At 41.9% G+C, this 24,377-nt stretch overlaps 1 protein-coding gene across 4 annotated transcripts in view; it reads right to left on the bottom strand.

Moving 5' to 3' along the window:
* NUMB (NUMB endocytic adaptor protein) overlaps window positions 1–24,377 on the bottom strand; it is a 122,653-nt gene that overhangs the window by 11,764 nt on the left and 86,512 nt on the right. For all 4 annotated transcript variants that reach the window (XM_088471262.1, XM_088471267.1, XM_088471266.1 and 1 more), the window contains 3 exons: window positions 22,843–22,917; window positions 19,142–19,282; window positions 2,174–2,378 (listed from right to left, as the gene is read on the bottom strand). In XM_088471262.1, coding sequence (XP_088327388.1) covers window positions 2,174–2,378; window positions 19,142–19,282; window positions 22,843–22,917 — 421 coding nt within the window. The remainder of the gene's footprint in view (window positions 1–2,173; window positions 2,379–19,141; window positions 19,283–22,842; window positions 22,918–24,377) is intronic.

The following is a 24,377-nucleotide window of genomic DNA, read 5'->3' as shown; positions in this document are numbered from 1 at the left end:
TTGAGAAATCCATTTATCTAGTTCCCCAAAAATACACTTCCAGTTAATGAAAGGGCTTTCACAGCTTTCTTCTATCTTGCATTCGCCTGCCATTGTTTAAGCCACAGCACCATACGCGCCGAAAACGCCAGAGCTGAAAATATTGCAAACGTCTTTGGACGTCGATCTCTCATCCAGTCAGCCAATTTCTCCAAGATAAGTAGCAGATTCACCTATATTGCTAATAGAGTAAGCTTCCAGCAGCTTACAATCACAGAGAACTGCAGCTGTATTAATGGACTTGAGAGTATTCTCTTTCAAAGGCATGGTTCCAGGAACCTGTAGCATAGTCTTCCTAGACAGTCTACTGTAGGGGGAGAAAACTAACAAAGTGGCATGCTGTCCCAGACTGGCTTTCAATCCTGGGACCTGTCACTGGTGTACTCGCCTTATCAGGTGAGCCACTTGAGCTCCTCACCAGATTATCTACTATCTGTAGGAAAAGGATAATAACCGCCGGGACATCTGAATGTTTTTTTATTATTTTTTTAAAAACGGATGTTCCTAAGCCGACATCAGAAGAGAATCCCGCTCTAATGAATGCAAAAGCTTGTCGTCTGTTTCTTTAGAAAGAAAGATTATCATGTAACTACAATACCTGGTGGATTGCAGAAAGTAAAGCCTCTATCCGGACACCGGCTCAGGCTCCTACTGGATTTCCTCAGGCGAATTTGGAGCATATTCGTCCTTCGATAACTAGCATATTCTACTCCTCCAATTGGAGGACTGAGGGCAACAGTTGTGTACGGGAAATAGTCATACTTTTGAGATCCCATCCCTGGATTCAGCTAAGGACCTTGCCCATGGTTTTTCTAGAGCCGCTGACCTGGAGACCTCTGTTTCGTTCCGAGAAGCCTCCAACTCAGCAGAGAGATGGGTCATAAAATTACTTTGCTCCAGGTGAGTGAACTCACAACCTTGGCATTGCTCAACAGATACTGTCTTATACGTACCGCACGCTGAACGATTGCGCCACTGGAGCACCTTGTAACCTGCGCCGTTCAAGACGGCGGTTCTGACATCCCTGAAGATTGTTATTCAGGATTGCATTTGCACACTTTTTGTAAGTAAATAACGTAAATAACTTTTGGGACGCCTCAGCGCCCCTTTCAGTCATGATACATACAGACCCCACACAAACAACAGTAAAACTGTAGTGAAAAAGGTAAAAAGAAGAAACTGAGATACAGAGAGGCAGGAGAGAGCCACACTTGCCCTAATAGCGCTCCTAGCAGTGCCAGAAAACGCTAGGCATAGAAGGAAGTAACCACTGTAAGTAGTATTGCCTTAAATGCTCTCCTGACCAGCCCAAACCCCACTGTTTACTTACAGTCCAGGGTAGGCTTACAGTTTCATGCAGCAGCGTTTTTCTTATGTAGCAGACTGTCCCTCTGTGTAATGGGTGCCAGCACCCTCGAGGGAAGCGCTGATGGCCACTGGGAGGAAGGAGCAGGACTCTGGAGCTTGGCGCCACCCCGCCGCTATGGCGCTTACATTGGGTTATACGCGTGCTACGTCTGCTGCACTAGCTGGATGTGCTAGTGATCTGTTTGGCTGTCCCACTAATCGGAGCAGCCTTGTATATGCCGTTCTTAATGTTAACCTGGCTACCCCGCTAGATGGGGAGCCAGGGCATACTCACAACGCTGCTCCGCTGCCAGCTGACTAATTTATGCTCGCTGCAAGCAGGACCTCCTATATGGAGACAGTTGTCTCTGTAGTCGGGGACCCCAGGCGAACTGCGTGCAATTGCGAGCGGGTCTCCCCAGCAGCTCCATCGATGCAGACAGGCAGTGCAGCTGCTGCCTGTCTGTTCCTGTCAATGTAGATATTCTTTAGCTTCAGCGCAGTAGTGCTCTATTTAAATACCCTGAGGAGAATGTGAATAACACAACCAGCTCCCCTCAGGCACAAACTAAGACTGAAGCTAAAGTGGGGTATAGAGGGGGGAGGAGCTAGTCACACTTAAATATTTAAAGTGCCAGCTTCCACTTAGCACACGTCTATACCCCACTGTCTGAAGCCTCCAGTGTCCCCTAGTGGATGAAGGAAAAAAAAAAAAGGTTAAAAACCTCTCACAACTGGAAATACTGAAGATCAAAATGACAAAAAACCCATAGACAGACAATGGTACCTTTCTTAGAATCCTGTATTTGTTTCATAACTTCCTCCCTCTCAGCCTGTTCAGTGGCTGTAGTCACTCTGAATGAGCCTTCTCGTGTAAAGGTCGTCCTGCTGGCATCAAAGGTGGCAGTCACCCCACATTCCTTCTCTCGCTTCTGCTTTCTCTCCAGACAGGCAGCAAAGGCACATCCAACAGCGTGGCTTAATCTCTCCCCCTGTAAGTGACAGGCATCAGCTGTGCAGCCCCCCCAAAAATTTAATCTTATAATGTAGTGCCCTAGAATCAGTATCACGTGGACACAATTATTAACTTAAAGATTTCCTTTCTTTAATGACTTGTATAGGTGATCTCGCTCAATATAATCAGCGCAGTGGTGAGCAATGCTACATCACAGCACTGGGGTCAGGGCCAGGGAGGTTGTATGTGCTCCCTTTCCACAATCCGTATATCATACTGAAAAGTTATTGGCTTCTGACAAAATGGACTCCTACATTAAATATGTAAAATTGTGTATTAGACAACGGTTTTCTAATGTTACAGCACAATAAGAACCAGAATGACAAAGCTTCTAGATGTGTCCTATTTAGTCACATATACAGATGTCTCCTAGCCATGAGACGCCTGGCGCAAATGAGCCCCCAGGTCCATTGTGACTCACCCAAAAATACTACTTCTTATTTGCAACTGGATGTGAAAAAGAGGAAAATGCAGAAATCAAAAAACCCATTCTATAAATAAGCTATAGTTATGACTAAAGTACAAAAAAAACCCTACAATACGCAGGTTTGTAAATAAGCAAAACAAAAAATAAAAAATATAAATTTCCACCGTTCTCTCTACATGCAATTACATAGCAACTGCAAGCATTGGATAACATTTATTTCTAGAGCAAAGTCCCTAACAGAAGAAGGTTTCAGAAATAGTGCAACGATCCAATGACCTCTATGCTGTGCCACCTACCTCTATGCTGTGCCACCTAGATCCAATGACCTCTATGCTGTGCCACCTACTCAGTGTACAAGCACCAATGAAATACACACTCTTGAAAAGTAATCACCGAGCCTCACACCTATAAGTGCTGTTCATGTAAACAGGAGTCATGGCATAGAGCAGGGGTAATTAACATATGGCCCTCCAGTTGCTGTGGAACTACATATGCCAGCAACGTAGAAACAGACTTACATATTCACTCAAGGTTAAGGACAAGGAAGGCAAACTAAACACAGATAAGTGTAGAAGGGGCGTAGCCACCCCCAGTATATAAAAAATTTAACCTTACTTACCAACAATACATGAAAAAGTAGCATTTTGATCAAGAGGTTCAAGGTGATGACATTAACCTTTTGGACCTAACCGTCCATAGTCAGCTGTCAGACAGTAGGAGTCAAGAGTCAGATGATATCTTCTGGACCCTCTATTGAGTGGATAGAGAAACTAACACTGATCGCCTAGTAGACCTAGCTCGGCAGTCATTTGAACAGGGCTGGCAAGATCTAATAAGAAAAACCACTAAACGGATTGAGCAAGACACTAACAGAGGAAAATTCGATAAACAATGACTCTATACACATAGCCCAAGGAGCCACATCAGGGGAAGAAGCAAGATGGGGGGATTGTTTTTTAGAACTAGGCACCAGTGTGACACAACAGAAAATAGATTCATCAATGAAAAGAAAATTAAACACACTAGAAGAGGATGCAGAGGAGGGCAAAAGACGCAGGATAGAGAGGGAGTTAAGCCCGTTACAGAACAACCAATAGGGATTTTTAATCTGAGCAACATGACACTTACTAAACCACAGATCACACAACTGAACAAGGGCAAATTCACCCACAAGAATAAACTGGACAAGTTCAGTACAAATCTAGGACGTCAAAAGTTTCACCATGAAATGTCTGAAAAAATATTTTCTAGACAAAAATTTGAGTATACAAAAAAAATTCAGAACAGGACACATATAAATATACAGAACTTCGGCCAAAGTCCACCTTTAATCCAATTCATAGTAAAGGATGCTTTATACAAACATTTGAAAAAGCAGCCATTAAAAACATAAGAGAAATAGACCCCAAAGCAGGATCCAAAGGATCACATCTCAATAGAGACAACTGGGAAGCACTAAAAAAATCTAGGGAGGGACAAGTTAGTAGTCAAACCTGCTGATAAAGGCGGCGGGTTAGTCATCATGAACAAGGCTGATTACGATATGGAATCATATAAGATACTGAAAGATGAAACCACCTATCAAAAAATAAAATGGTATCAGACTACCACATTTCAAAAAGAACTCCAAACTTTACTTAACAAAGGTATGGGCGTCCTGAACAAACACGAGTACAATTTCCTGAACACACCTCATCCAATTATTCCGGTATTCTACCATCTGCCAAAAATTCACAAAAACACTACACATCCCCCAGGCAGACCAATAACATCAGGCATAGATTCCATCACTTCACCAATGTCACAATACATAATTTTTTTCTGCAAAGCTATGTAAAGAAACAGAGGTCATGCCTCAGAGTCACCACCAAAGTACTGAATGTCCTGCAAGATATCGAGTGGAATGAGGATTTTTGGTTAATGACAAGCGATATACTATAATCGACCATCTACATAGGATTGAGAGTGTGAGGTATTTTTTAGAACGGAACGAAGAACTAGAGAAGGAACAGATTGAGTTCATACTTCAAAGAATATATTTAATTTTAAACACACAATTACATGTGGTTTGATTACAATTTCTATCTACAACGCAGAGGGACAGCTATGGGGACCAAGTTTGCCCCAAGCTACGCAAAACTATTTATGAGCTATTGGGAGGACATGAACATCTGGTCCGATGCGGAGCCTGGGGTGAACTTGGTCCTCTGGAAAAGGCATATTGACAATGTATTTTGTATCTGGCGGGGCGACGAGACATCGCTACAATTATTTTTGGGTAAGATCAACGAGAATGATAGAAATCAACAATTCACCTCCACATATAGTAAAGTGAAGGTAGAGTTCTTAGATTTAGACATTTTCGTTGCAGACTCAAAACCAAAACACAAAACAAACAAGTTAACGTTAACAGCTATATCCTGGCCCACAGTAACCATCATCCAAGTTGGATTAGGAGCATCACCAAAGGTCAATTTCCACGATTAAGACAAAACTGTACCAATTTGGAGCACTATAAAGAACAGGGTACACATCTCAAACAATTTAAGGAGAAGAACTACAACATGAGAGAGGTAGAAGGGGTATTTAAAGACCTAGAACTAAAACCTAGAGAGACATTACTGAAATATTCCTCGAAACAACCAAAGAGAGTGAGAAGGTATATTTCTTAACAAATTATACAGGTGCAGCCCTTAAAGTCAAAAATATTCTAAAAAGACATAGGCTATCATCCATTTATAAGATGTGCCAGTGTACCATGTTGCCTGGTAAACTGGACGTAGTCTTCCGTAAGGCACCTGGCAAAGAAAAAATTGGTGCACAATCTCCTCAAGACAGAGGGGCCCCCGAACAATTAACATTAGAGGGATCCACTGTAAAAGAGGGGTTCTACCATTGTGGAAGAGGTTATAATTGTAGAAAGCTGGGGTATATAAGCACAAAACCCACATGCACATTCAAATCAAACCAATAAAGAATAGAATACTAGAGGGACAATTACCTGTGACAGTGACAATATCACCTACCTCCTTGAGTGCCCATGTGGGTCGCAGTAAATAGGATGCACTACCAGGGCTTTAAAAGTCAGGATTAAATGTACCCCTTAAGAATATTACAAAGGGGTTTGAGAACCATAGTGTTTCAGAACATTTTAGGATTACACATCAATGCAACCCCAAAGGTCTAAAATTCCTAGCAATTGACAAAATCCAACATAACTGAATGGGTGAAAATAGAACTGAAAGGATAGATCGAATAGAAAGAAGTTGGATATATGACCTACAAACATTACATCCGGATGAGCACCAAAACACACACACCTAGGCGCCTGATCAGAATATGGAGATATCAATCTTAGTATCCAATCCACGCTGCAGCTTCTTAATAGAGGTAATTGCCACACCTCTTAACAGTAAAAACCAAGAAAAAAATAATAAAAAAACTCTGTATTTATTATTATTAAGACAGAAGGTCTCCAATCAGCAGTTTAATATAACATACAAATGGCCATATATAAAACACAAAATTAAAACACAAGACAATTTGCATAAATAACAATGCATAGGTATAAATACTTCTGGAATATCAGGTTAATATCTGAGCATGTGGTTATATAAAGCAGCAGAGATAATAGCAAGCTGCCGACAACTCTATATATGTTGCTATGATGTGGAAGAAAACATATAAATACAATATAATAAATGATTTGGTAGTTTTGACTACAAATGTCTGCTGGAACGCACAAGTGATGTCATGTGGAATGCAAAAACAGGAAGAGGTGGGGCTTAAGCCCACAATCCACACAGTGGAGACAGCTGCTTCAGTTTAATCATTTAGCATCCAATTAAGTTGCTATAAACGAACCTTTAGAATTGAAATAGAGTCATTCTGTCTGAGGAAGCCGCTGAGGTAATCCACAAGGTGGGGAAACGTGTTACAAGCTCCAGACTATCATCCACCAAAACAGAGCGCTCTGTTGGATCAACTTCACTGTGAGTAACCACATCAAGATAACTCTCAGTGAACACCATCACCTGGGCATTAATAAGATTCTTGCCAATATCGGTGTACAAAACGGGTGAAGGATAGTGGAGACTACTTGTACCTGGCTGAATATATATATCCAGTTAAGGGAAATGGGAGGATCTTTATCTCTCTATGAGAAATTTCCCCACTATTAAATGGACATTAAAACTTGAGATCGTGTACTCACATATATTTATAAATCAAGTCCTCTCCAACCATCAAGGAACTAAAAATACTGTTATTCAATTGGTCCTTGACCTAATAAAATGGTATGGATTAAAATACAGTTGGAATCTTGAAGTGTCATTTTGGGATATAATCCAGAGAAACGTCTAGTGAAGTGTGGAGCTGTTTCATTTATTATATTGTATTTATATGTTTACTTCCACATCATAGCAACATATATGTAGCGTTCCCGCTAGGCTGTTTTGGCGGGGCGCGGCGCCCTGCCCTCCTTCTGAAGGGCAAAAAGCACCCTGCCCTCCAGGAGGAGGGCAAAAAGCTCCCTGCCCTCACAGCCTGCGGGAGCCGTTCTCACCCGCGGGACGCAGTGTCCCGCGGGTGGAGAAACATGCGGTGACCCTGTCACCGCCGGAGAATAGACGCCGGGCGCATGCGCCCGGCATCTAGTCTCCCTGTCTGCAGGGCTTGGGGGCTGCCCGGCGTGTCCGTAAGTGCCGGGCACGCCCCCAAGAGTGACGAAAAGGGGGCGCGTCTTATAGACACGCCCCCTTTTCCGATGACCACGCCCCCTTCTCGGTCGCGGCGCGCACGGGCATGCCCTCTCTAGCTCCGGCACCCTGCCTCCCGCCGGAGCTAGAGGGAACACTATATATGGAGTTGTCGGCAGCTTGCTATTATCTCTGCTGCTTTATATAACCACATGTTCAGATATTAACCTGATATTCCAGAAGTATTTATACCTATACATTGTTATTTATGCTAATTGTCTTATGTTTTAATTTTATGGGTTTTATATATGGCCATTTGTATGTTATATTAATCTGTATTTATTATTATCAAGACAGAAGGTCTCCAATCAGCAGCGCTTTTTATTATTCTTTTTTCTTGGTTATTACATCCGGATGGTTTAAACATTGACCCATAGAATTCTATGAGTAGTGGGACATCATAAATACTGTTAGTACTCAAATAGAAAATCACAATATATTGCAACACAACACAAACTCCATAGTGGAATGACGCAGCATTAGACAATGTTGAAATCGCGTAACTATGGTCTTTCACAGTGAGCAATTAATTAGAAGACTATATTATCAATATTTGTGAATTGTCCGATAGGGGGGGGCGCTCATTTAGGGAAAGCCAACTAATCAAAATACAACAGGTGGCATACATATATATAGTATATTTATAGTATACAGGGTTGCACGTTTGTCCTCAACAGAAAAGGCTCCGTAGCATGCAACCAGCTTAGCTGCTTTTTCTTTTCCCAATCTGTTGCGTGTTTTGGATTGTACATAACCGTACATTGAAAAAATCCTTTCAATTCCTGCACTTGATGAAACTGCGGTGAAGATCTGCTTCAGGAGATTTACTACATAAGTGTCTATCTAATCATGATTTAAATCAAAATGTTAAAAAACTACAACTTTTGCTTAGAAAGAGATAGACGTGTAGGTGGGGGCAGACTTTTTTTTTTTTTTTTTAAGCTCAGCTGGGGAGAATAATGGATGGTGTATAGGAGATTCCCCATAGCTCTTCAGTTTCACTTTCACTTTTGAAGTCTGAACAAGCAAACATAAGCGGTTAGTAAGTATGGCTACTTCTGGCAGTAAATAGGATGCCATTTGGATATATTTCAACAAAAAGACTGTCCCTGGTAAATCTGGATGTAAAGCAGAATGTAAAACATGCAGTAAAGTAATGCAAGGACTTTGTAGCAAGAATGAAAGACCATTACAAAAAATGTGCTTCACATTCAGGTACTGATGATGATGGAAATCTTAATTCAAGAAGCGAAGGTACAACTACTCATGGAAATGAAGATGAATCTGTAGCTGCTGTTGGTGTGACGTCTCATCATTCAACTTCCACCCCTGCACCATCCTGCTCCTCTGATGTGGAAATGTAGCGTTCCCGCTAGGCTGTTTTAGCGGGGCGCGGCGCCCTGCCCTCCTTCTGGAGGGCAAAAAGCACCCTGCCCTCCTTCTGGAGGGCAAAAAGCGCCCTGCCCTCACAGCCTGCGGGTGCCGTCCTCACCCGCGGGATGCAGTGTCCCACGGGTGGAGAAACGTGCGGTAACCCGGTCAATGCCGGAGAATAGACGCCGGGCGCATGCGCCCGGCATCTATTCTCCCTTTCTGCAGCGCTTGGGGGCTGCCCGGCGAGTCCGTAAGTGCCGGGCACGCCCCCAAGTATGACGAAAAGGGGACGCGTCTTATAGACACGCCCCCTTTACATGACCACGCCCCCCTTTTCGGGCGCGTGCACAAGGTTGCGCTCTCTAGCTCCAGCGCCCTGCCTGCCGCCGGAGCTAGAGTGAACACTAGAAATGTGGAACCCACTTTCTTCACCAAGGCTTTCTAGTGAACCTGCAAGTAAGCAAAAAGCCACAAAAGCAACAACACTTGAAGACTTTGTAGTCAAATCTACCAAATCAGAAAAAGAAGCTCTTGACCTGCGATGTGCTCGGTACATCAATGCAACAAATTCACCATTTAAATGTGTTCAACACTCAGAGATGATTAAGTTTGTGCAGATGCTTCGCCCAGGATACAAGCCACCCAACCGCAAGGATGTAGGTGGAAAGTTGCATGATGAGGTGTGTCGGTCTGTTCAAGACAAAAGCAAGGAAAAGTTGAAAGGCAAGACAGTGTGTATGGCTATTGATGGCTGGAGCAACATGGATAATGAGCCAATTATTTGTTGTTCGGTTACTTCAGATGACTGAGTACTTAGTAGAGAGTATTGACACATCAGGCTATAGTCATACTGCACAGTACTGAAATGAACTTGCAGCCAAAAGTATTAAATTGTGTGAAGAATCTTTTGATTGTTCTGTGTGAAGAGCTTTGTGACTGATAATGCTGCCAATATGGCAAAGATAAGAGCAGATCTGAAAGAAACTTATGACCTGGATATTATTGCACATGGATGTTCTTCAGACTTAATGAATCTTCTTGCACATGACCTCAACATTCCAGGAGTTAAGGAACATATCATTGATATTATTATGCACTTCCGAAATGTCCATTTTTCAGCAGCTAAATACAAAGAAGCAGGTGGGAAAAGGCTTACACTACCAAGTGACGTACGCTGGAATACTATAGCAGACTGTTTGGAGTCCTTTCTGAAAAACTGGCCCATTCTTGTTAGAGTATGTGATGAAAACAAAGATGATATCCCACAAGACATTATTAACAAAGTCAATAACTTTGGTATTAAGCGGAGTGCTGAAGATTATTTGGCTCGACTGAAACCTGTAGCTGTAGCCCTGGATCGTGCACAAAGATGCAACTGCACAATCAGCGAGGTCGTACAAGTGTGGAAGAAGCTGTTAGATGATCTTGAAGAGATTGGACACCACAGCAATCTAGAAAAGATGGCAAAGACAAGAGCTAAAATTGCACTCACAGATGCCCACTTGCTGGCTAATCTACTTTATCCTAGGTACAGGGGGAAAAAAAGCTTTAGTCCTGCTGAAATGGAGACTGCTATAGAGTTTGCTCATGCCAATAATCGTCAAATTATGCCGCTCATAATCAACTTTCGTGCATCCATGAAACCATTTGCACCGCACATGTTTGAAGTGGACACTTTACGCCAAGTATCTCCACTAGCCTGGTGGATGTCCTTCCCAGCTCAACTTCAGTTAGACACTTCTGTAGTAAATTTACTGAAGCAGATCTTCACCACAGTTTTCATCAAGTGCAGGAATTTAAATTGAAAGGATTTTTTCAACGTACGGTTTTGTACAATCCAAAACAAGCAACAGATTGGGAAATGAAAAAGCAGCTAAGCTGGTTGCATGTTACAGAGTCTTTTCGGTTGAGGACAAACGTGAGGACGTGGAGAAAGACATATACAGGTTTGACTCAGACTCAAAACAACTGAGTGAGTGAAATTCAGAGCCTAATTGTACTTCTTGATGCAACTGTTTAGTGTGTATTTATTCTATTACTGTGTTAATTTTGTTACTGTTCTCACTTCAAAAAATGTTCATGTAGTACTAAAACAAGGTGTAAACATCTAAACTTAAACAGTTTACTAGAAGAAATTTTTTTATATATTTGAATCCAAAAAATCTGGTTTAATTCAAATAAATCAGATATACAAAAAAAAAAAAAAAAAAATCAGATTTTTATGCAACCCTGCATCCCACCCATCATAGTATGGGTAAAGTAAATATATATAATATACTACATTATATATATTTACATTTCCCATACTATGATGAAGTGTACACATATCCCCCACACAGATTATTATGGGATACTACACATAGAACTCCATATTCACAATCAAATACGGAGAAGACCCTAATTGCTGGAGAAATAAGTACTTATAATTGGATAAGACCAACCAAAGATGGCCGCCGGCACTTCGAAGTAATGAGAACAGACTGTGTATATTATACTGCACCAAACATATTGCTGCTTGGTTTTTATTTGCCCAGCCTTTAAATCTGTTAGGTAATTAACTACTGATTAATCAGTATGTTGGGAAATACTGTTTAAACAGTATTTCATATTATTTTAAAATCTGTATCAAGACAGGAAATTACTCTATCTGTGTTGGTATATTGGGCCTGATTCAGACCCGCTCGCGAGCGCATGACGCTCGCAAGCGGGTCGATGGTGCCCTACTGCGCATGCGCACGACGGAGTGGGGTAGCCGTCGCTCCGGTTCTCGCACCAAAGGGGGCGTGCTGTCGATGTTGAGTGACAGCACGCCCCCTTTGGTGGGTGTGCCGGGGGCGTTGCTGCCAGACGGATGCATTCCCATGGGAACGCCTACCGTCTGAAGCCGGACCCACTGACATCAGTAGTGATGTCAGTGGGAGTGATTTTGGCTCTGATAGAGCCAAAATCACTCCAGGGCTTGCGGCAGCGAGACCCTACCGCAGGGTCTCCGTCGCAAGCCTGATGGTCGCTATGGTCTTGACCATCGCGACCATCATGGACGCTCGCTATAGCTGTGGGTGGTCACCCACAGCTATAGCGAGCGTCCATGATGATGGTCGCGATGGTCAAGACCATCGCGACCATCAGGCTTGCGACGGAGACCCTGCGGTAGGGTCTCGCTGCCGCAAGCCCTGGAGTGATTTTGGCTCTATCAGAGCCAAAATCACTCCCACTGACATCACTACTGATGTCAGTGGGTCCGGCTTCAGTTTTTTTTCTCTCTCAAGTTTAGACTAACCTTTCCATAGATGTTTATTTATTTATTACCAGTTCTTTATATAGCGCACATATACTCCGCTGCGCTTTACAGAGAATAGTTGGCCATTCACATCAGTCCCTGCCCCAGTGGAGCTTACACTCTGTTCCCTATCACATGTACAATGTACACACACACACACTAGGGTTAATTTTATGTTTTGGAGCCAATTAACCTACCAGTATATTTTTGGAGTGTGGGAGGAAACTGGAGCATCCGGAGGAAACCCACGCAAGCACAGGGAGAATATACAAACTCCACACAGTTACGGCCGTGGTGGGAATCGAACCCACGATCTCAGTGCTGTGAGGCAGGAACACTAACCATTACAGTCTGTGCTGCCCAACGATGTTAGATGTTGTGACCCTTGTATCCAGCCCATCTGTGTCACTCATGCTTGTCTGCCCCCTCCCCTTTAGAATGTAAAGGTGTATACACACAAGATTTTTTTGAACGATTATCGTTAACGGTATCGATTATCATTCAAAAAATCATTCACTTTCTAAGTTAAAACGATAAACGATTATCGTTCATGCGCGTTCACGTTTGTAGTTCAGTCAGACTGACCAACTCAACGATTTTCATTAAGGGAATATGCAAAAATCGTTTGTAGTTCAAAAAAATCGTTCATTACACTTTAAAAAATCTGACAGATAATCTGACAGAAAATCGGTAACAAAATCGTTGTGTGTGTGTATGCAGCTTAAGCTCTCACGAGCAGGGCCCTCTTCCCTCATGTGCTTCTCCTTCACTTAATTATACTCTAATTTACAACAGCACCCAACCCTTGGTTACAGACACCATGCTGCTTATCTAAGTGTTACGCAGCAATGTATAAATCATGTATCTGTCCAGCATTGTTTGTACTGTTAAATAAGCACACAAGAAAACCGATATTATGTACTGTGTAAGGCGCTGTGAAACACTTGTGGCGCCATATAAAGGATAATAATATTAAATAATAATTAAGGTAGTCACTGAAGCAGTAGCTTTAGACTACATTCAGGACCAACCAAAAATGGCTGCCGCCATGTGAGGAGCCTATAATACATACACCAGAGGCATAATAAATAAAGAATGGGTGGGAGAATGATACACACAGCCGCATCTTCACATAAGAAACAGAAGTCCAGAAGGGAAAGACTGCACATGCGCAATGTCCACATTCAGGGGGACGGATCAACCGTGCAAGCGCGGACAGACATTGCCCGGAAGTGCCGCGGATGCTGTGTAACCAGGAGGAATTAACGGACTATAAAGAAAGGTAAAGTAAAACCCACAGCCATATGTCCTTCAAAAAGTCCCAAAACGGGATGAAACGCATCGGGTAGTACATGATCACCAGTTTTTTATACTGTTATTGTTACCTATGCTGATTGCCAGCTTATGTAAACAGTCACTGTTTTTGCATTGAAAGTAAAATTCTTTTACATCTGAGCCTAGTACTGATTATAAATTTGTCGGCCAGCCCAGTATCGCAAGCTGTACACCAGTGGGGATTGCAGAGGAGTGACGGACCAGCAGACACACCATTTGGTAAGTATTGTCTTTCTTACCTAATAGCACGGCATGATAGTGTCCTCACAATTCTGATACTGCCCCCGTTAATTCCGTGGTATCCGTGTACTGTGAGGAGCACTACTCACAAACAAGGAAGGGAGTTCCAGTATCCAAATCAACCTACTGCCCACAGTTTTTGGCCACCTGATTGTTTACAATTCTAAACAATATTGAACTGATCCCGATACGCTAATATTGGACTGACCCTTATAACATCCTGTGAAAATAGATTGTAGACAAAAAAGCGCAATAAAATAAAGAGTGCAGCCACTAATCATGTAAACAGGTAAACATCCACTAGTAACCCAAAGAATTACAGGAAAAAATATATAGAAGGATTACACCAAATAGTAAGGCGCTCTCTAAATACCACATGCAATAAAATTGAAAAAATAATAATCACCCAGAATGATTAATCCTGTATAGATGTCTGGGATATAAAGTCACAGGGTTTGCTTCTCCTTTTAATGATAGATATCTTCAAGACCTATCTCGCATAACACTGCATATAATCAAATATACAAGTGCAGGTGGGCAATGAAAAGAAAACAGAACATAGTGTAGGACACCTTTGACATATAACAGGCGTTTAATAGACCAAGTTTACACTCACAAACATAGATGGAAATCAGGCATATAAATGAAATCCTGGGATGTCAGCACTGCAGCAGATGGGATGTAAACTCTGGCAGTCCTCAGGTGTTTAAAAGGACAACTCCTGGTCAGAGCTCCGGACACTCCAGCCAGAATCCAGAATGTATTCACCGAACAGCAAGTGCAGCAAAGCAGGAGTCCAGACAACATAGAGCCACGCCTAACGCGTTTCAGACTTTCCAAGTCCTTCATCAGAAGCGTGTACTCGGCTCTTAGATAGGAACATAAACACCCTCCCTAAATACTTACACAAATGTGTCTAATCAACTTAAATCAGCATCTGTGTTGCGCTGTTAATACAATAATCTCCACACAGACCGGAACCAAGACGGCCGCCATGCGTTCCACCTGTGTTCCAGCAACCAGGAAATAGTTATACTGAAATCCATGCTTCTGCAGTGATCTCCGCGAAAACCGGAACTAAGATGGCCGCCATGCGTTCCACTTGTATTCCAGCGACCAGGAAGTAGATACAAAGCAGGGAAATAAAGGGATTAACTTCACAGTAGTCTTTCTCCGTGTTAGTCCAGCACAGCCATCATATCATAACAGGAGTTCTCATGGATAATAAATAAATGTCCATCAATCATAAAACGTCCTCAAAGTAAAAATGAAAACACAAACAGTAATTAAAAACACATAAATAAAATAGAATAAAAATACTGACATAGTCAAAAAAGTGCAAAATGCATATGTAGAAAGTGCAGGATGCATAGATATAAAAGGATATAGAATGCCCAGTAGTGTCAAGTGAGGAAACATTTTAATTCAAAGTCCCCGTTCAGTCCCCTGGGAACAAGGGTTCCCAAACGGTGGATCCATTTCATCTCAGCTTGGGATAGCCTTTTTTCAAATATCCCTAGTGCGCCATTTTGGGGTAATTACCTGAATACCCCAAAAATTTGTAATGAAACATTCTTTTGACTCATGATGTTTTTTAAAATGGGCATAGACAGTATGTGTCTCTCTGCCTTTACAGATGTTATAGACATGTTCTGCCAATCTTGTTTTCAAATTTCTACATGTTTTTCCAACATAGCTTAAGCCACATGCACACTCTAGAATATATATAAATTTTTTTCAGTGGCAAGTGACAAAATCCTTAATTATGTAGGTCGTTCCATTAACCGCAAAATGGGATAGTTTACGCGTGTTTGATTTACATGTTGTACACATCAGGCAATCACCACAACGGTGAAAGCCCTTGGTTCTCACGCTTTGTCTAATCTCCGGGTCCAGACTACTTTTGACTAACAGATTTTTTAAAGCTGGCGCCCTTCTATAAACGAAGGTAGGTATATCTGGAATAATAGGACCTATTATAGAGTCTTGTTTTAAGTTTCCAATACCTATTAAAAACCTTTTCAATATCTTTGAACGATGTACTATATTGAATTACAAAGGCCCACTGAAACTGATCGTTTTTCTCTGCACCCACTGTGTTATCTTTTGTTTTTAATAAATCAGACCTCTCTATAGAGTTGACTTTCTCTCTAGCGTTATCAAGGAGGGCATTTGAATAACCTTTAGCTCTAAACCTTTCTGAGACTTCATCTAGTTGCCTTTCACACACATTATTTTCAGTACAGTTTCTTTTCACTCGTGTAAATTGGCTAAAAGGAATCCCATCAAGCCAATTCGCATGATGCAAACTGGTTCTCTCTATAAAACTATTAGAGTCTGTTAACTTTCTAAAAGTTTGAGTATTAACTTTTTCATTCTTGACTCACCTTTACTTTTAATGAAATGGGAGTATCGTTTTTAGATCTTAGTATTTATGTCAAGGATGATAAAGTTAAGTTAAGCTAGAGAGAAAGTCAACTCTATAGAGGTCTGATTTATTAAAAACAAAAGATAACACAGTGGGTGCAGAGAAAAGCGATAAGTTTGAGTGAACGATGTACTATATTGAATTATAAATGCCCAAAGATATTGAGAAGGTTTTTAATAGGAATCAGAAACTGTTAAAACAAGACTCTATAATAGGTCCTATTGTTCCAGATATACCTACCTTCGTGTATAGAAGGGAGCCAGCTTTAAAAAATCTGTTAGTCAAAAGTAGTCTGGACCCGGAGGTTAGACAAAGCGTGAGAACCAAGGGCTTTCACCGTTGTGGTGATTGCCTAATGTGTAGAACATGTAAATCAAACACGCATAAACTATCCCATTTTGCGGTTAATGGAACGACCTACATAATTAAGGATTTTGTCACTTGCCACTGAAAAAATTTTATATATATTCTAGAGTGTGCATGTGGCTTAGGCTATGTTGGAAAAACATGTAGGAATTTGAAAACAAGATTGGCAGAACATGTCTATAACATCTGTAAAGGCAGAGAGACACATACTGTCTATGCCCATTTTAAAAAACATCATGAGTCAAAAGAATGTTTCATTACAAATTTTTGGGGTATTCAGGTAATTACCCCAAAATGGCGCACTAGGGATATTTGAAAAAAGGCTATCCCAAGCTGAGATGAAATGGATCCACCGTTTGGGAACCCTTGTTCCCAGGGGACTTTGAATTAAAATGTTTCCTCACTTGACACTACTGGGCATTCTATATCCTTTTATATCTATACATCCTGCACTTTCTATATATGCATTTTGCACTTTTTTGACTATGTCAGTATTTTTATTCTATTTTATTTATGTGTTTTTAATTACTGTTTGTGTTTTCATTTTTACTTTGAGGACGTTTTATGATTGAAGGACATTTATTATCCATGAGAACTCCTGTTATGATATGATGGCTGTGCTGGACTAACACAGAGAAAGACTACTGTGAAGTTAATCCCTTTATTTCCCTGCTTCGTATCTACTTCCTGGTAGCTGGAATACAAGTGGAACGCATGGCGGCTATCTTAGTTCCGGTTTTCGCGGAGATCACTGCAGAAGCATGGATTTCAGTATAACAATTTCCTGGTTGCTGGAACACAGGTGGAACGCATGGCGGCCATCTTGGTTCCGGTCTGTGTGGAGATTATTGTATTAACAGCGCGACACAGACGCCGATTTAAGTTGATTAGACACATTTGTGTAAGTATTTAGAGAGGGTGTTTATGTTCCTATCTAAGAGCCGAGTACACGCTTCTGATGAAGGACTTGGAAAGTCTGAAACGCGTTAGGCGTGGCTCTATGTTGTCTGGACTCCTGCTTTGCTGCACTTGCTGTTCGGTGAATACATTCTGGATTCTGGCTGGAGTGTCCGGAGCTCTGACCAGGAGTTGTCCTTTTAAACACCTGAGGACTGCCAGAGTTTACATCCCATCTGCTGCAGTGCTGACATCCCAGGATTTCATTTATATGCCTGATTTCCATCTATGTTTGTGAGTGTAAACCTGGTCTATTAAACGCCTGTTATATGTCAAAGGTGTCCTACACTATGTTCTGTTTTCTTTTCATTGCCCACCTGCACTTGTATATTTGATTATATGCAGTGTTATGCGAGATAGGTTTTGAAGATATCCATCATTAAAAGGAGAAGCAAACCCTGTGACTTTATACCCCAGACATCTATACAGGATTAATCATTCGGGGTGATTATTATTCTTTCAATTTTATTGCATGGGCTATTTAGAGAGCGCCTTACTATTTGGTTTATTCCTTCTATATATTTTTTCCTGATAACATCCTGCCCAAAGTTTTTGCCCACCGGATTCACAAATACTTTGGACCATCCTCATTACTATAATCTGATCAAGACACAGCCTACAGTTATTGTCCACCTGAAATTTGAACAAGTCTATAGCTATTGCCCACTAGGACTAAACTGTTATATATTGATCCAGAGGAGGAATATACTGTATGCATACAACTATTTAGTTGATAGCGGTTCAGACATTAACCAAAACAACCACAACATACTATATTATATATACATCTGCCATATACCGGTTGTAATCATATCTTAGTTACCATAGAGCACTGCCCTCCACCCCCAAAAAATCTTTACATATGCCAGCATGGCCTGGCACAGTTTTGCTATTAGGGAATGCTGAAACAGGGGCAGGGCATGCTGGGGGACATAGATCCATTGCAGGTGGAGTGCCGCATGATGAAAATCCCTGGCATACAGTGATCAATCCATCTCTATGTTGGCGATTTACAATAAGTAGTACTGAAAGTGTCTATAGCAGACCGGCATTAGTCACCACCAGGTTAGAGCATCATATTGTGCAAGGCTTTTGTAGACACACAGTTATCTTGCGCATATAATAAATCTAAATCCAGGTAGAAAAAAATAACCTGTCATAACACCGATTAGAAGATGCTAACCAGGGGCGTTTTAAGACAGGAGACGGCCCATGGGCAGATTCAGTGAGGGCCCCCTTCTCTCTGGCAGCGCAGTATATTCCGACATGAGTGGGTCCCCGGGAAAAAGGCGCCAACGCCTTATTCCCGGGGACATTTCTACTGTGCATGCCCAAGTCACTGGGAAAATGCCCGCAGCCATTTTCCCTGTGATTTTTTTACTGCTCTACAGCACCGGTCCTCCACTCTGGAAGCTGCAGAGAGGTAAGTGTAACTATATACGGGTGCAGAGTGTGCGGTGTGGACCCCCCACACCGTGCACCCAATATAGATATGCCATTGACGATCACCTATTTTATAGCTTTAAAGGAACTACAGCATGGAATAAATGTGAGACAGAATCTTAAACATACTGACCGTGTCCTTAACAGCCATGAAACAGTGGCAGATCCATCTCCTTGTTGTTCCGTCACGACAGATGTATGAGAACGCTCGGTCAAAATTTCTATCTGGGGCACAGAAGGACACTTTCTCTATAGTTTGATCTACCAGAAGATCCTTAGGAGAAGATAAAAGAGCACATTAGAAAACTAAAAGCCCCAAAATATTGGGATGGTTATTGAACATGCATTTAAAAAAATGGCACAGAATTCATTTCCATTTGAAAAAAAAGAAATGTCACAATCAGGGAATTATTCTGCCTATTGGACTATTATCATTGCCGTCAACGTGTAAAGCGCCACGTGTAAAGCACAGGCAGCGAGGAAAACAGAGCATGGGCATAAAAGGCAGACAAAATAACCGCAGAAAGCAAAATGGTAGGGAGGGCCCTGCTTGTGAGTGGAATTAAAGTCTAGTGGGGTATGGGCACAGGGTGGCTCAGAGTGGAGATTCGGAAAGTTGAGTAGGTGCACCAGTGTGAACTGTAAGGGTGGGAGTAGGAACAGATATCTTAAAAAGGGGGGGGGGGGCTTTCAGAGAGCAATTATTTGTTTGAAGGCTGGTGGAAACTCTAATTGGGCATATAAGGTTCCCAAATGTGGTCCTCAAGGCACAACAACAATTCAGCTTTTAGAGATATCATGGTTGACAGAGGTGGTTAAATCAAATTGCATGCGGGCCTGATTCAGCAAGGATCACTAATGTGATCATGGTACAATGTATAATTTTGCAGCAGAACTGCGTATGCGCCAACAACTGCGATTGCAATGCTGCCGCAGCACAACATATGGACGCCCGCTTCCCTTTACTCACATCCTTAATACCTTGCAAGTCTGCGAAAACATCGGTACCATCGGAGCCTCAAGCAGAATTAAGGCAGGTCAGACATCACTCACAAACTGCTAAACTTCCTGTCGGTAAATAGAGCTCAGGCTGTGTATACCGTCGCAGGGGCTTAAATGTCCACGCCCCTGTAACGGCGTTCAAATGCACTGGCTTTTCCCCAACTGTCGGCAACAGAGAGAAGACAGACAAGCACTGGCACCTGGTCAAACGCAGCGCGCGCCCAGACTTTATTCACCGGCTTTATAAGATAAATTAGTACATATTACAGTTTGTAAGGATATTTGGACTAATATTACTCTGTTCATTGTGCCACAAAGCATAAAAAATACTCTGCTTTTCAGCCAAGCTGCAACTCAATCCAAGAGTGAAACATGTTCCTATATCAAATGTTATAAGTAAGATGAAGTTGAAGCACTAATGTAACTCAAAATATAAATATACAGTATCGTGTGCAAACGTTCCCGATATACGTATCATTATCCTTTAATGTTATGAGGAACTAAGCTGATTTGATCATCTATTCGTACTTTACAAATGTAAATCAGATTAGCTGTAAGGAAATTCTATGTACCATGTATATGATTATTAACCCAACATCTTGGCTTTCTACTATGGTTTGTCTGAATAATGTGTGTAAGAGAGTTCATTTAGAGCAGAAAAAAATAGGTTTCTTGAATAAACTGGAAGCTCTCTTAGTGAGTGGCTAAGTAATGAGATTTGTTTATTACATGGTCATTAGTTTATTTGCCTCGCTACTAGTCGCTCAGTGCTATTAGCATGCCCTTTTACAAGCTACACAGAAAATGAGCTGGCGTCAAAACAGGAAACCAACTTAGGGCCATAAAAGAAACATAGTATATAAAATGATGTACAAATGGGTATTTACAGCTTTCAGTAACAATTTCCCAAAGCAATAACACTGTCAATTTTCCTTGTAAACATATTACATTTGCCACGTACACCATACTTTACTATGTGTACACATAACATTTGACCTGCAGGGTGGGCGGGGTGACGTGTAAATGCTGACAATAGCGGCACAAACTTGCTCCAACATCACATATTTTACCTCGCACCTCCATATAGGTGCGCAAGAAAATAGGGTGTTGGGCTAAGCGATCTATGGGTGATGTGTACACCGCATATCATCCATACTTCACTTCATGTAACATTACATAGAAATGAATCGGACCCATGAAGTCTTATCTGCAACTTACAAATAAGCAAGAATTCCATATTGTCACAGCTTAATAGAGATGCAGTGATTAATCTTTCCAGTGTAGGTGTACAGTGCTCTCCCATCTGACTGAGCAGTGCTTAGCAGAACAGAGTACAGCTCAAAAGGCAGGGTGAGACGCTAATGGCAGGGTGAGACGCTAACGCCAGGGTGAGACGCTAACGCTAGGGTGAGACACGAATGGCAGGGTGATCCACTAACGGCAGGGTGAGATACTTGATGAATGATGGCAGATAGGCCGTGAGTCAGAGATGTACACAATGCCAATATTTTGGCAGTTGAGCACTGATCGGTAAGCTGAGCAGGCATCACGGCACATTACTGGAGTCGCTCGCAGCTACTTTTTACTCGCAGTGTGATGGACAGTCAGAGAGTGTTTGTGGGATGTAACGGGGAGTGGCAGCAATCCATGCAGGCGTGTCACTGCCAGCGTCTGCATTGCCCAAATGTAGTAAAAATGGCTTCGGCATCTCAGTTCCCGCCACCATTCTGCATAGCCATAGGATTACTTGGAACTGTGATAACAATGATCTGCGACCGATGTGACTTCTTTGTTCGCAGATGCTTAGATCTGCAAAGCCGCAAGTGGGCTTCTCAGTACAAATCCCGGCGGCTATGAAATTTGCATATTTTCACACAGCAGCTGCATACACAGACGCAGCAGCGGCGACAGCGCACAACTCTATCAGGCCCATCAACAGAAAAATATACTTCAAACTGCTCTAAGTGGCCACGCAAACTTCCTCTGCTCTAAGTGGCCACGCAAACTTCCTCTGCTCTAAGTGGCCACGCAAACTGCACTGCTCTACGTGGCCACGCAAACTGCACTGCTCTACGTGGCCACGCAAACTGCACTGCTCTAAGTGGCTACGCAAACAGAGGTTTATAGTTGACTAGTTCAGTTCCCTGTGATGATTATAAGCAGAAACGCACGAGCAGTGACCCTTTGGCCACTATACTGGAAGTAAAGACAAGCGGTTGCATTCCGCAATCAGTATACATCTAGTAGGATGTGAATTTTTGCACCAGTCCCAACCATCTTCTGTGGTTTGCAGTTCTCCTTTCTAGTGGGTAATAATTGTACAATGCAAGCGCTCACGAGCAGGGTCCTCTTTCCTCAGGTGCATTTCCTATCCTTACTTATACTATCATTTACTCGGAATTCCCAGCAACAGCATCTAACACTTTGTTGCTGAAGCCCTGCTGCTTATGATCGCTAATGCAGCAAAGTTTAGAAACCATGTCCTTGTACTGTATTGTTTGGTACTGTTAATTACGGTTTTCTTGTGTGCTCATTTGGTTATGTACTTTGTAAGGCACTGTGGAACCCTTGTGGTGCCATATAAATAAGGGGTAATAATATTATATGGTAATTATGACTGTAACAAAGTGTCATATACACACAAATCAACTATTTTTATGTGGGCTGTACCAATATTTATATGAACTATTACAAATAAACCTGAAATCATGCACTAGCCTATAGACAATGGGCTGGCTGTATTATGAACATCAGTCCACACCAGACAATAGCTGAATCCAGTGTGTAGGTGATAGATACTTTCATTTACAAGCAAAAGAAAAAAGTTGTTACCTTTGTTTTCTCATCCACAACTCTGAGTCCATCGGCTGAAACCCACAGGACGGCCTTGATTGCCTTCTTTCCCGTCTTTAAAGGATGGGGAAAAAAAAAACATTTTTACAATGTGGTATTCAAGAGAAAATCTCTTTCGCTGTGGACCCAGAATAAAAGCAACCTATGAAAACAAGTCTAGTATAACGCAAGATTGCCTTTGTACTGCAGATCCATGCTTATTCATTCACCAAGGCAAGAGAAGGGTTCAGAAAAGCACCGCATGTAGAAAGAAAAACATAGAATAAACCTGAGGGGCAAGTTTGGAACAGGGAGATACAAAGACTACAACACACACTTGCAAGGATGGAAAGAATTCTGTATTAAAAATTCTTTAACTGGACTGGAGACTCTACCAAAAACCTAGGAGGAGACTGGCACACATGGATGAATAAGGAGTTACACCACCAGTACCCTTTATCTGAAGAAACCTTGGGTAACACACTGTAAAATGGCATCTAGGTAATACATTCAGGTAGGCGTTATTTATAGTGTTTGCTATTATGGCAGGGTTTCGAACAGTTGCAAAAAGAAGTGACTGCAGCCCATAACTCGTCTGACTGACCCTGCTAAACTATCTATGGTCGGGAGTAAAAGGGGCCTATCTACTAGGCGACCTGAAAGACTGAACTTCTAGCGTTCACACCTTCAAGTTGCCGAGGTGTGGTGCCCGCACTGGACGGCGTTCACTGAGCGTCATTCAGTGCAGGAGCCCAACCTATCTGTGAACATGCTGAACCTGATGAGCGTTGTCAGGTTGACTGGCACGTTCAGTAGATAGTCGGGGTCAACAAGGACCCAGCATGCACGCGCATCGCTGGTCCTTGCCGGCTATCCATTACCCGAATTTGTGAACTAAGCGACCAAAACCTCCTGGTTTTGGTCGGATTGTTCACAAAGTCGGGTAATGGATAGGCCCCTTAAGTTTAACATTAATTTTCTTGATGTGAATATTTAAGTTTGGAGTGTTATACACCATCGTGTTTTCCAAACCAACGGATCGCAAAACGATATTAAAATTTTACAGTTTTCATCCTAGATCTACAGTTGATCGCTTACCTTATTCTCAGTTTATTAGGGTCTGTAGAATCACAAGTGACCCTCAAGAAAGAATTACGCAATTAGATTTAATGGTTGAGAAATTCTTAGAGAGGTTATCCTGTTAAGACACTTATACATGCTAAAAACTAGGCTTTGAGCAAGGATCCATCAGAACTCCTATAGGAGGGCACGCAAAGATAAAATGGTACCATGGGTTAACCAGTTTAATAACAAGAGTCATCTGACAAGCAAAAAGGCCAAGAGTATGCAGCCTATTATTACTTCAGACTCAGACTTACGTAGTCTTAAGAACATTAAATTGATGCGAAGCGTCACCAGGGGTCCTAATATTGATTTGGTTGTCAAAACAGACATCACTAATTGGATTGAAAACCAGAAAATGGTGGGTGCTATAAATGTATTGGGTGTGCTACCTGTAATTATTTAATACCAGG

Source organism: Taudactylus pleione, unplaced genomic scaffold (genome assembly GCF_031769625.1).
Source record: "Taudactylus pleione unplaced genomic scaffold, aTauple2 ptg000113l, whole genome shotgun sequence".
Lineage (NCBI taxonomy): Eukaryota > Metazoa > Chordata > Amphibia > Anura > Myobatrachidae > Taudactylus > Taudactylus pleione.
The sequence above is the reverse complement of the archived record's forward strand: the minus strand, read 5'-3'. Positions and strand labels throughout refer to the sequence as shown.